The sequence below is a fragment of the Archocentrus centrarchus genome, chromosome 21 (assembly GCF_007364275.1).
Source record: "Archocentrus centrarchus isolate MPI-CPG fArcCen1 chromosome 21, fArcCen1, whole genome shotgun sequence".
NCBI classification, from domain to species: domain Eukaryota; kingdom Metazoa; phylum Chordata; class Actinopteri; order Cichliformes; family Cichlidae; genus Archocentrus; species Archocentrus centrarchus.
The window spans coordinates 33,943,059-33,957,661 of NC_044366.1; the positions used below are offsets into that span (position 1 = coordinate 33,943,059).

General features: G+C 41.4%; 1 protein-coding gene across 1 annotated transcript; it reads left to right on the forward strand.

Annotated features, from left to right (window-relative positions):
• Window positions 1–681: 681 nt before the first annotated feature.
• On the forward strand, window positions 682–9,362 carry tnfsf11 (TNF superfamily member 11). Its single transcript, XM_030758464.1, has 4 exons — window positions 682–1,068; window positions 3,329–3,364; window positions 6,649–6,772; window positions 7,535–9,362. Exons 1-4 carry the CDS (start codon window positions 865–867, stop codon window positions 7,975–7,977), a joined length of 807 nt encoding a protein of 268 aa, XP_030614324.1. The 5' UTR covers window positions 682–864; the 3' UTR covers window positions 7,978–9,362.
• The last annotated feature ends 5,241 nt before the right edge of the window (window positions 9,363–14,603 follow it).

A 14,603-nucleotide genomic window follows, 5' to 3' on the forward strand; every position in this document is an offset into this window, starting at 1 on the left:
GGATTTATTGGATACACCGACAGGTGCATTTACAGGATTTTATTCATGTTCATTCATGGCATGGGGGGGACCAAGGAAAATCAGTCGGTGTGCCCATGGGAAACAAAAACCAAACCTCTTTAAAGTTTGCTGATAATTCAGTAAGTTATAATAATTTTAATAGTGGTCAGTCCTGCTGCCTCCATAAAGGTGCATTAGAGGACATGGCTGCTCCATAACAATGTGTGAATCTCACTTCTGACTAAATGAAAGCAGAATGTGTTGTCTGCATGTTTTACTTCACTGATATGTTGGAGCTTAAGGGTGCAGTTTGTTTTCACGCCCAGCTGCTTAAGTGTCCACGCGCTTGCTTTTAATTACGCAACTTCCACAGAATACTTTTAAAAATCACTTTGCGGCGAATTTCATATTAGACAGCTTATTTTTCTAAGCATTTTCATTTATGTCAAAATTAATGAAAACATAAGTAATTATTTTATTTTAATTTGCTCTTTTCTTGGTTTTCTTTAAAAGCAGGCGTGATTATTGATGGGTTGGATTTTTTTAAACCCATCCTCTTTCGCATCCTTGCTGCGCTCCTAAATCATAGTGTGTCATCGGGAAAGGGGAGGATCGCATGTGCAAAGGGACAGACATAAAGGGCTCGCTTTACCTGTCATACGCTCAGGTCGATCCGGTTGACAGTGCTGTTTGGGTCTTTTCTCTGCGGCTGGCGGAGGAGCCCTCTGATTGGCTACAGTAGGAAACGCGCTCTTTCAGCCCACCCACTGCTGATTATAGGGACTCTTGCAAACTCGGTTTCCTTTCTTGCATTGAGTCTAGGACCTGGCCCCGGGGCTGAACGGCACACACAAAGCGCACAGCATGGCAGCTACCCACAACGAGTACAGAGGCTACCTGCGGAACACCGTCGACATCGAGGCGGGACAGCAGCACCGTTTCCACCCGGTGCAGAACTCGGAACCCACTTACCGGCCGCTCCTATTCGGGACCCTCGCTGTTATGGGATTGCTTCAGGTGGCCTCCAGTGTGGCGATCTTATTACACCTGACAGGTTACCTGCAAGAGGTAAGAAACTCAGATTAACAGTGATTAGACATGACAGTGATTTGGGATTTTTATCTCCGGTGCACAACACGGTTCTGTACAGCTTTCATTGTGTATGTAGCTTCACTCAAACTTTGGTTCCGTGGGTAAATATTTACCTACAAACTCTTGTCTACAGTTTCCGGCTGCGAGCGAGGCAGGACGCAAATATCCAGGGATATTTGCGCAATTTTATAATACCATAAAATGACAGATACGTTTTCTAGATTAGGGCGGTTTGTGCTCCTAGAAATATAGCAGCCTTCAAAGATAAAGAGACGGAGAAAGAAGCGTGAACATCGAGCCTGTTCTGCTGCTCTGCGCGCAAAGGTTTGGTGCACTCTAGGCGTTGCTTTGAAGGTGGCGCGCGTCGGCAGTAGGCAGTTAAAATGCTGCCGCGCTGCAGAAACACCACGATTGACAGATAGCATCTCACGAACCTCCTGATGATTTTTTTTTTTCCACGGAGATTACTTGTTTTTGAGATAACATCTCAGCATCAGAGGCTCCGCTGCAAACCCAAATGTCAGTCGTGCGTGATGTCTTGTTTGCAACAGATGTTTTCACTTGAGGCTGCTGCTGCTGCAGTTTTTCAGGAGCGTGTTTACATGCCATCCGTGGGCTGTATTTATAATTTATGTGTCACAAGCTGTAAACCTTTGAGCGTAAGCAGAGACGTTTTGGAGGCAGAGGAGTCTGGCGAAGTTCAAGCAGAAATCTGTGGATGTACAAACATGTGACAGCGTGGTGAGATATGATCAAATCGCTCGCGTTCTTTGAAGCAGCGTGGCTTTCCATCGTGTGTGCCATCTTGTAGCTGCGTGTATGTGATGGTGTAAAATAACATTTGCGTTGTTCCGGGATTGTTTTTGTTACTTTACGGCGGTTTTACAGTTGAATAATTGTCATGTTCGAACAAGCCAAGAGAGCAGACCGCATCTGCGCTCTGTCGGGATGCGCAAAGTTCACCTGGCGAGCATCTCTCTCTCTCTCTCTCTCTCTCTTTGCGTCTCTCTCGTGTTTGTATGTGAAATTCGAGGGTCATAAAATCATAATCCTACCAAAGTTATAGTACAAACATTTTAGCAGGTACTCATTATGCAGAATCATATGATTCATCAATGTGCATATCACTTCAAGGTTGCAGCTGGAGATGATTTAAATGACCTGCACTGATGGGTAGCTTCAGCTCTAATAATACACTTTATATTTGAAATTCTGTAAAATAAGAAATAATTAAAGCTTTAAAATAAATAAGGTGGCATGCTAAGTACAATATTTACATCCAGAATATACTGTAGTGGAGTATAAAGTAGCATATAAGTACAAGTACTTGAGTAAGTGCACTAATTTACATAACACCACTTTATAGCATAGGGCACTGTAAAGCTTAAATCTAATGAAATCCATTGATACTGGGGGATGTAGGGTTGGGTGTATGTGTGTGGGGTAGGGGTGGACCGGTGCCATCCCATGCCTCCACTCTGCAGAGATGTCGCTGGTTAATTTTCTTTGGCTTCTCACTGAACAAGCACTAAAGAGAGGCTGGGTTCAGTTCCACTGCTGTAATAATAAAAGTGTGTGGGATTATCTGAGAAGGTGACAAGAGGCAGAGATTGTCTCGAATACCCAGCAGCACAAGAGGCCCTGCGGTTGGTCAGAGCTTTTTTCCGATGACGGATGCATATGGCAGCAGTCTAAGTGTGAGTCAGGAGTTTGGTGCTGGGCCATCATCTGACCACAACACCTGTAGAACTTCCTGGAGATGGTGAGGAGAGCTGGGATTGGCACACCGCCATGTAGTGATAGGAATGTGCTGATCCGACAATGTTTTTTTTTTTTTATTTTTTTTATTAAAAAACTGTTATGAGTGGAGTATGAAGGCTAAAGTGTGTTTTTGTGTGTGCAAGACCACTTTTTGTCATTTATATTATACGCAGATAACAGTAGCTGCAACTGAGAACCAAAGCTCGAGTTACAAAACAGACATTTTTCCCCTGTTGTGGTGGAATGCAGAGTGACACACGGAAAAAAGCCTCCCACTCTCTCTCTCTCTCTCACACACACACACACACACACACACACTGAAGCGTTGATAGACATCCTGAAAGAGTATTCCTCCTCCTCCTCCGATCTATCTTGACCTGTCAGACAATCGTTTGTGAGACAAACAGGGCTCATTAAAGGTGACATTCCTACCGCATCTTTCAATCTCTGTAACCGCCTTTGTTTCTCTCTCCAGGTAGATTTGTCCACAACTCCACATCGGCCCATGGAGGTGAGTCTGACCCCTGGGTGACCCCAGGCAGCACACCCTCTGACACATCCCATTTGGCTATATTGCATTTTAATATGCCTCGTTCCTGCTGCAACATTATACACATCCTACACACATGCACTTACATCATCATACCTGGTGTCTGTACACTTTCATTTTCTCCAATCAGTGTTTGAAATGCCATTAAAGAAAAGCTGGCGAAGAAGTAGTTACAGTGCTACTAACTAGTAGTAATGCCCCAGAGGCAAAAAGTAAACCGCTTTAAGAAAACTTTGAAAGTTACCAGGTGTTTCCTACTGTCACTGCAAAGGGGGAAGTACATGTTTTGTTTTTTTAAACAGAGAAGAACTGGAAGCACTTGGAAAACAAATAGGATAATCATCAGCAATTTTTGCAGTGACGGGAGTTATGATTTTCCCATGGGTATGTTTTTCAGTGCACACCACAGCTTCTGTAAAGCAAGCACAAAAACCCTAGGTGGTCACACGGGCTGGAGAGAGGTCAGACCACAGCAGGAAAAACACCTCTCTGCCTTTGATATAGGGTTGAATAGCTTCTTGGGTTTTTTTTTTCCCCCCACAAGTTTGATTAATCTTCTATGCAGAATGTAGTTTACAGCATTGGCTATTACTGAGTCACCCATTGGCGTCAGTGGTCGCAGAGTGTTTGTTCGATGATCGGGAGAAGCATGAGGGAGTTGTAAAATAGAAATTCTTAATCACTGAAGTCATATTTTCTAATCCCTTTATAGAAGTTGCCGCCCATTTTTTTTTTTTTTTTTTTTGATAGAGCAAAAACAAAAAACCATCAAGGAAGTAGTTCCCATAATGTTTTAATTTCCTTTGAAATTATGCATTTGTGTTTCGTACCCCTGGGTGGATTACTTACACAAACCACCCAGCCTGTTTTGTAGGAGCTTATTGTGTCGTTAGCCCGCGGCTTTTTCCCACATAGCGCAGGGAGACATGCTGGGAGTTTTTATGGAGTGTCAGGGTGACAGGTCCTCACGGCCCATGCTATGGCGTGTCAGGGTCAGCACCGAGACTGTCAGTGATCCCTGCAGACTGTAGGGGAGATTTGCTAGTCTCGGGCCCCAGTGGACAGCTGTCAGCTCATTTTTTTCGGCTTCTTTGATGTGAGACAGGATGTGCAAGCCTGGCCTGCACTAGGCCTGGGCCTGTGGTGAGATTTCGGGAGTGGTAAGAACACAGTGCCATGAATCAGACAGAGCTCATGATCTTAATGTTTAGAGATCTGTGTACGGAGTCACATGCAGTATGAAATACAAAGAGACAATCTGCTTTGGTGGCCAAGCTCTGAGTGAGAGCACTTTTGTTCTAGTGTAGCATCATAGAAACCACTCATCAACATAATAGACATGTTGAATGATGGATGTGGTGTGTAGTTAAAAGGCTGAACTGAAGCCTGTATGCACTGTGGTGTTACAGGACCAAGCATGCGCAGTCAAGTCAGCCGTAGCTGCATGCATATTTTCTAAGCTGACATTTCTTCATCTTGTAGCAGCTCAGCCTGGTGCAGAGTGGCTACCATCCTGCACACTTCTTTACTACATCATGTAGATCAGGTAGCTGCCAAGCTGCTGCTAACTTTGTTTAAATAATATCTTGACTATGGTTAAAGAGGTATGACTCGGTCTCACCACAAATCAAGATAGATCCCACAGTGCAGGGCCAATTGGGAGCGCATTCACAATTGCTTTGTAGCCTTGGCAAGGCCTTGTTTACCCCGTCTCATTCCAAGGCGCTGCACTATAAACATGTTTGTGCAGCAAATTGTTTTTGGGGGACAGACACTGCCAGTCTTAGCACGAGATCCGCGCAAATTTGTCTAGACTCGGGCTGTGAATAAACACTTAAAAGTAATATTAGAGCAGTACAGGTGCAGAGCTGCCAGACCAGCTGTGCAGCTGAGCTTATTTGGAATACGCAACAATGTTCATGTGTGGTTTTGCAATTGGTACAAGTATGTTAAAAAATTTCTACTCTTTCCATTTCATTATTGTTGCTTATACCTGCATATACCTGAGATCATCCAATCACAGGAAATGGCTCAAAAACTATAAAAAAAAAAATTAGTTTTAACAACTTCTTTAAACATCATTTTCCCCAAGCATTCATATACAAACACACAATTTATAAACAACTGATAGTGGCACAACTTTAAAAAGTGTAATTCCCCCTTATCCCTGGGATGTCTTGAGTAAGAGCAGTCATGGAGGTAGAAGCAGAGGCAGAAAACACTCACACCTGATATTTTAATCTCATGCCAGATGTGTAGGAGAGTTGGCAGCTTCTCTGCAGTAACTGTTTACTTGCTTGGAAACCATGTTTTCCTTGAGTGTATATGCTCTGTCTTGCCTGAGGACAGGCCAGCTCAGACTGTGGATGGCGGCGTCATCGCAGCCTTGAATAGAATCAGCAGTCAGCGACTGAATACAGTCCAGACGCCGCTGGTGCCAAATCCCTGAGAAGAACAATCTTTCTGAAAGTTTACACTCACCAGGAGGCCTCGCTGTCACACACTTCTTCATATGTACACACATGCTCAGCTCCATGGAAAGAAGCAGTTATTCAAACAGACGGCAGAATAAAGCTGCGGTAAAAATGTCAAAATCGTATTGAAAATATTTCAGCTTTATAAGGGGCCTATAATCCTATCTGTATTATATGTCATATACATACTGTATAATGTTCCAGTGGTGAATGTTCATAGTAAACTTTGCTAAAGTTTCATATAATGAAGACAGTGTATGTACAAATAATCTCTCTTAGCCAAAAGTTCAGGCTCAGACTGCTCTCAATGCTTAGGTAATCTTTTTCTGCTATTGGCTTTGTGTGATGTCATCAAGAAGGGATGTCCTTAATATGGTCATCGCAGGCACAAATCCCCACCTACTTTAACAGACCTTCTGTTTGCAAGAGGCAGCAAATCAGAAGAAAATTGACTAAGAAAGGGGGAGGGCTGGGGAGGGGGAGTTAACACAGCTTGTTTAAGCTGTCTTAAACAAGCTGTGTTAACTATAATGAAAAAGGATTATTGCACACTTTAAAACATGCAAAGCTATTTTAGTTACAGTTAGAGTTAAACATGTAGAGCTGTGAATGAACTAATAGGTCCCCCTTAATTCAAACTGTGCTGGAATTAAACATTTTTGGGTGCAATTTAATTGTTCAAAACCGCCCAATAATAAGAACAGGCACATGTTTTATATTTGATCTGTAATCTGAGAGTTTGTTACGTGAGCTTTTCCACTTTTTCTGCAGGAGTTGCAGACAGAGCCGGTGCTGAACGCACTGAAAGATACGAGGAAAAACAGACGGTGCAAGAATAAAGAGGGCATGCCTTCAGCCCACCTACCAATGAGAAGGCATCAAGAGTTCCCCAAGAGTGAGTCTAGCTGTAAATGTCATTTTTGCAGGCTTTTGTGCAGTTTCTGTTCATACTTCTAAACAAAACAACAATTTAATATCGCTACAAAGAATGAATAATTTGAATATATTATTTGCCCATGTAAAAGTATAAATTTGGAACTTATAGCATCGTTTGATATTATATCTGATATATCGAAGTTGGTGGCAGAACCCCTTCCTTGTGAATTAGGTTTGTATATAACAGATTCTATGTGTAACCAAATAAAAATTTTTATAGAGATTAGGTCATTTTTTAATCCTCATGTGGCCAAATGAACCCATTAACAAAACTAAAACTAACATTAGCTTGTTAATATATAACTATATATTAGCTTCCCCATCATTTAGATGCAGGCTTCCCAGTGAACTGTCCGGAGGTGGTACCAAGATGGCTGATGAGGTTAAATTGTGTAAATCTCAGGTGGACAGGTTTCCTACTCAGCCGCTGCAGCTAAGGCTGAAATAATTTTTTTTTGCCCTTGTTAAAGCACATTATTTGGAAATTATATTCTATATTGGGATGCAAAAATAACTTCCTGCATTAGGTGCTGAGTCTTTTGATAGCCCTTTGATAGTTTCTAATAGACAAGTGAAGTTTTAATGTTACAACCTGATTTATTAAAGCTTAAGCTCAAAACAGGGTCAGTACCACAAGGATTTTAAATATTTTTTTTACAAACCAAAAAACAGCAGTAAATTAATAAATCAAATGTTCTGTCGTTTTCTCGTTTTCACACAGAGAGTGAGCAGACGACCATCGTCATTGAGTGGGATGATGCGCATGGGTACCTCCACAAAATGAGCTACCAGAAGGGGAAACTGCTGGTGACGGAATCTGGTTTCTACTATGTTTACGCCAAAACCTGCTTTCGCTATTACAGAATCAGCGAGACGGAGGACGTGGCTCAGACCAGGACCCCCCAAGTGGATGTTAAAAACACCCAGCTCTTCCAGTACATCTGCTATGAGAGCATCAAACAGAACAGCAAGGCTGTGACACTGAGCAAGACGGGCAGCACCATGCGCTGGAATGAGACGAGCTTTAACATGTACTGTGCCCAGCAGGGCCGGGGGGTTCAGCTGGACGCGGGAGATACTTTGTTTGTTAATGTGTCCAACGCTTTCATGCTGGACCAGGCGGGAGAAGGGACGTATTTTGGGGCCATAAAGTTGGGCAACTGAAACTTAAATACATGGGGAGCGGACATGCTACTGAACATTTGATATGCCAAAAAAAAAAACCACTGTTAGTGATTTATAATGTTGATTTGTCAAAAAAGTTTGTTTTTTTTTTTTAAAAATTGTACATGTGTGTTTTGTTTTGTGTCACATTGTTCTTCACCAAATAGCCTTTTTTTTTTTTTTTGAGTATTTTATGAGGAAAAACTTATGCAAAAGGTAAACACCTTTAAAAAAACCCCAAAAAACAACTTGTCTTTCCACTTTCCGTTCTTCCTTTCCCAAAAAGCAGAACCAGACCTCTCCGCTTCACCCAAAATAGCACTTGAGTTTTATTGGGCTTTTTTTGCGGTTCGTGTTGGGAAATTTAAATACATTCAGTTCAGATTACAACATTTAGACTTAAGGATTGACATGTGTTTATGCACTAATTAAACAATCCACAAGGGAGCAACTAAGGAAGTAAGTTTGTTGGCAGGAGGTGCAGCAAGGAAAGATTTATCAGTGCTGATTGTTGGAGAAAAATGTCCAAAGGGAGAGTTGGAGTTGATGGAGCATCTGCTTGTACTCAGCAGATTATCACAGGATAAAAACAACAAGACTCCTCGGCCTGGGTCTGATCCGGAGCAGTGGATGCTTAAGTGTTTTCGGAGGTTTTGGAAGTCTGAATAAGGTAGGCAATGAGGTGTCCTCGGAGTAAGTAGCTCAGCAGCTTGAGCAGATAGTGAGAGGTTATTTCACCCAAAAGGCACAATTGAAATTTAGATTCCCCATGAGTCTGACATTTGGCCTCCTAAAACACATTTATTTGTTTTTCTGCCCTAAGTGGTCATTTGAAGGCAATCACATGACAACGTCATAAACGATGTGTTTCATTTATGACGATCAGCAAGCGAAGCAGATAGCAGGACTGTCTGACCATAAATGACAGGAATAGACTCTTGTCTTCTTCTACTAGAGGAACCAAATTGAGTTTGGTTCGTCTTTAACTTAACATTTTTTTTTTCATTTGGCTCTTCAGTGAGGTAAATGGGAATATGCACTAAATATTTATTTATTAGCTAGAGAAGTACAGAGACAGGCCACTGTTAAAGTGACCTTTCAGCTGTAAAAAAAAATCATTTATATTTTATTTCTGTATGACATTCATTAAGCAGCACTTAGAGGAAATAGTAGGCACGCTTATTGTTATTAAAACACAGGGGCTTCATTTTAAATTCTATATTTATGTATCTTAAATTTTGACAATTCTGTGTACTTGCCTAACCAAAAGCAATATGGTTATATTGTTTCTTCTTCAAGATTGTAGCATACCTGTAAGATCTTCATCTGATTTTTATCTGCTAGATTTTTCCATTCAGTGTTCTTTTTTTTTTTTTTAATTTATGTCTGTGTATGTTTTAATAAAGAAAAGCTACTTTTGTAAAAGCGTTTCAAGTGTATGGAAATGACCTGATTCAGGCTGTTGTTCGGGGTGGCTGAACTTCACAGGATAAGCTGTCTCACGCTGTAATATGATGAACAGGCCACCCTGCCTGTGATCTGATTGGGATGTGAAATTTGATAATCTGCACAATCTTTAGAAAATTCAACACCATGGTTTCCAAAGAGTGATGTCGCACCATCCCTTTACCCCTTTGCAGACAAGGTCACAATAGCCTACCAGCTCACTGGACAGATAGGTTGTATAGAGAAAGCACCAACTGCTGCTGCTAACTCACAGTGCAACCTGCAAAATAAACAAGAAACAGGCTCTATGGGGTGGGAGTGATAGCCAGAATGTCGTTACTGCATATGTGTGAGCCGTTTTGATCGTTGCTGTAATGGGTCTCCCATGAAGCCCTGCGGCATGTGCGAGAAAGAGAAACTTTTAATGTTAAACCCAAAGCCAAACAATTCCTCTATTGTCTGATCTTGGGTGTTCACCAGCATATGGCCAGAGAATGGCTGGGGTTCACACATTTGTTCTGCATGCCGGGACCTCACACGACTTTCAGCTCATTGTTCAAACATTACGGCGAGTTTGAAATGAAATCTGGGGGTGGAAAATACTTGGCAGAGGTGGGTGAGGAACTAATTAGTTTTTTTTAGTTTTGACTTGATAACTGCAGAAGTTATAATATAGAATTGCCCTTCATGAAACTTCTTCAGAAAAACTAAAAAAAACAATAATACATCTTAAAGGGAAAAAAATAGATTTTTTTTTAGAACACTGTTTTATGCAAATAAACAATACTTGTGCAGAGTTTTGCAACAACAAAGCAATTCATCTGTGGTGTCCATAGGACTACTCAGATTTAAATAGCTGAAGCCATAAGTGTAAACAATGGACTTCCGCTGTGTGCCACCCTTTTGATGTGACTTGATTTCTCAATTCTTGGCGCTCAGCTAAAACCATTAAAATGTGTTGTGTCAGTAAACATTATGGATAGCCTGGCATCCACTGGACCCCCACCCTGAACACACACACACACACACACACACACACACACACACACACACACACACACACACACACACACACACACACACACACACACACACACACATCATCCATATATGACAAAGAGGTCTCACTCAGTAGTTCATAAAATAGCTCCTTTTTGGTACACGTGGAGAGCTTGCCAACTAATTTTATTACTTGTATATTTTAAAACACAAGGGGCCTTGGCATTGATAAACAATGGCCTAAAACCTCGTTTAATGTCCCATAGGTTTTAACTTACACTATAGGGCATGAGCTGCGTTGCTGGGTTCTATTTTCACAATGTTTTTAAATGGGGAAGCACTGGGCCAAGAACCATTATAAGGGTGGGGGTGTTGGTTGAAAATTCATCACGTTGCAATGATTTTCATAGATGTTAGACCTCCGGCCTCAAAAAGCTCCATGGAGCTAACAAAATACAGTGTGGTCCAACTGTAAATAGGTGAAAAAACTATGTCTTACACATCCTTTGAATTCACTTCAGTAAAAGGCTTAAGGAATGATAAACAGTGGACCAAACCACTGTGAGTCAAATAAGGGTGAGTAAATTTTTCAACTTGATGACTTAAAATTGTATTGTCTTGCATTTATAATTAGTTACAAGAGCATACATACAAACTGTTATATCATTTAATATTATATAGTTATATTTGCAATGATGCACTGAAGATGACAACACTTTTTCCCAGAAAAAGGGCATCCAGGTCCCGTTGACCCCGCTGTTATTTTTGGCAGTGATGTGAACAAAATTTTGTGGAGGTTCCTGGGGTCAGACAGTGGCGGTGCCAGTACAGGCCCTCACTTTAGCCACACCCCTACTGTTAACAGGTTATTTCCGTCTTCTACAATTTTATGATGCTGCATCTCCATCAGACATGATTTCAGAGTTATTATTTCCCTGTGGCTCAGCGAAGAGGTGGAGCTGTTGATTCAGAAAAACAAAATCGTGTGCTGGAAAATATATCAGGGTGTTTTCCCCCAATAAGCAGCACCAGAGGCATCAGCACTGAAGTTAATGCCATTAGCTAAGTATGGGTGCTTAGCTTTATGAGGCTTTGTGGTTTGGAGGAAATGGAGCTCTGAGAAGTCAGTTTTTACCGAGCAGCTGCAGGGCTTTGTTCTGTGCAGGTCGCTTGGCACTCTTACACGCATTGAAATATACACCCACTTACATATTGCACTATCAATATACAAATTTGTGCCCCCCCCCTGCCCACCCCTTCCTGATGCGCACGCGCACACACACACACACACACACACACACACACACACACACACACACACACACACACACACACTCCTCTGCTGAGTCAGCACAGCCAACTATTTTCACAAGCTGGGCCCTCGCCCTTTGTCTTCACCCCAATATAGCTCAGATGTTTCTGGCTTTTGATGTCTGACGTTTTTACCGCTTGGCTAATGCTAACATTAGTGTTATTAAAACAATAACAGAGTGAGATTTACAGGCTATGCTGCAGACGCATGGGCGTGAGATAGCAGGAGGGGTTATTACTGTAACCAGGCCCTGTCATCTCCTGCTTGAGCTGTCGGCAATGTGTGTGTGTCAGACTGCGTGTGTCTCTGTGAAAGTGCGTAGGTCAGCAGACCATTGAGAGGTATTCAATCAAAGGAAACACCCCATAATAAATTAAAAAGGGATCTAAAGGACATTGTAATGGCTCAGCTGGTCCAGGTAAGATGTCAGACCAAAGAGATGAACGCCATAATTCTTCTCTGGCCTTCTCTTATTTTCTCCTCTGTACCAAATGCTGAATAAAGTAATTTTATATGGTGTAATCCCACTTTGGCTATCACAGTGACCCCACTGACCTTGCTAATGTCCATTTTGACCTGGTTTCAGTACCATGGAGAGCAAAATTTGAACCCCACAACTAGTCTTTAATGCCTTAATGAGCTCAGAATAAGGGAAATGTGTAATACAGCCAAAGTCAAGTTAAGAACCAGGTCATGCCACATGGCAGCCTCATTGGTTTCATTATCTGGGCAGTTATATTCAAAGTCCCTAACTAAATGAAAGGAGAGAGCGCCTTATTAATTCCTACAGTTCTATGGGGACATCAAGGCTGCATGTAAAAGATTAGCTGTTAAAAATTTTAAAAAACATGAGAAAGTTTTGCTTTTTCCAACATAATTCAATTCTCTGCTGGTCATAGTTCTACAGTGCATGTACATAGATTCACAACATTACGTCTTCATTAACTTCATTAAGTCCAGAGTGACAACCTGGAGTGGTGGCCTAGGGGAGAAGAAGAGGGTTCATCACTGAGAGGACCCTGGTTCAAAATCCTTGGGCTGGCATCACTGTGGGTCCCTGAGCAAGCCCACCCCCCCAGGTTGCTCCCCGGGCGCCCTTTGGCTGCCCCCTGCTCCATGCTGTGCTGTGTGTACTACATACTCCATGTGTGTGATGGGTTAAATGCAGAGAATGAATCTCACTGCATCTATATGTATGTGACAAATAAAAATCTCTTTCTCTCCCTTTCTCAACATGAACATCAGTTATATTCCATTATTTAAAATTAGTGGCAACAGGTCTCAGGGGTTTTGATCCACCATGCAATACTATCTAGAAAGCATCTAATTTGCTTTGACTTCATTTTTCAGCTTGACAATGATACCAAACACACTGCCACTACAGTGAACACATACCTGGGTAGCACACAAATGAAACCCTATCAGTCAATGATTGGCCTTCCCAGAGCCTGGACCTCAATATTACTGAAGCAGTGTGGGATCATCTTGACAGAGAACAGAACAAAAGGCAGAAACATCCAAAGAAGAGCTTTGAATGTCCTTCAAGAAGCCAGGAGAGCTGTTCCTGAAGACCGCTTAAAGCGATGACAAGAAAGCTGCCTCAGAGTTCAGGCTGTGTAGAAGAATAAAGGTGGTCACACCAAATATTGACTTTTTTTTTTTTGCCTTATATTTTGTATTTCTATGGATGTTTGCACATTGCTATAAAACACTACACTTATTTCCTTTTTCCTAGCACGATATAAAGAGATGAGGGATGGCTCAAGACTTTTGCACACTACTGCATGTGACCAGAGATGTCTTTAGAAAGCTATATTTGTTGCTTTTTCCCAACAAAATTGTCGGAGTTGTCAACATAACTGGCAACAACTGGCATGTTGACTGAAAGGTGCATGTTACTACTACTTAGGTTCTTCTTATAGCACAGAACTTAACCTCCAGCTGACCAGGAGACCAGACTGTGGTTATACTGGGCAGCTTCCAGGTATCAGTGTGTGTGTGTGTATTTGTGCCTAGAATATGCACATTTGTGGCCGGAAGGGTCAGTCAAAATAATGAGTTTCCATATGAGCCATAGTTTGCAGCCAACATTAATCAACTCCAAGTAGAGAAAAAAAGGCCTATTATTATATTGCTTGTCATAAACAAACTCATCATTGTGTTAAGAAATACCCAGTAGTCAGTTGCTTTACTGTTGGCACACTTGACAGGCCAGCAAGCAAGCTGAGCCTGAAAAGCCTTGAGCCAGCAGCTGACCATTGGTGCTGAAACCAAAACAAATATGTCTCAATCTGAGCTCTGATTTCAGGAGGCTTTTGGGAATATTTGAAGGACATTTATACTATCCATTCCCTTGTTAAAATGAACTAATAAAATACACCAATATATCACCACTGTAATAAGATTGTGATGAATTTATATAGAACAGATTTCACTAATCATATTGTAATTTGCTTTCAGTTAGGGGCTCTGAAACATTTTTGATTATGTTACCCTTTGGAGAAAAATACTCACGTTTGTTGTTGCCAACCAAAGCATTGAGCTCAAAGAGCTGCAAAGAAACCCAACCGCACTAAAAATGATCTTGTTGTATTAGAAATTCTGTTAATTACTACAAAGAAACACAAAGCAACCTTAATCTTAACAGGCAGACACTCACAAGTAATCACAAATTAACACAAGCTGCAAGGAAATGCAAAATGACACAAAGGAGTTATAAAAATATCAAATTACAGTATGAATAATGAATTACTAAATAAATAGAATACAAAGAAAAATGCCAAGCAGGTTATCATGGGAACCTAAACTGATCATGGTGAATATTTGGCTGTAAACACTAACAGGAAAAACATGTCTTATCCCTTTTCCT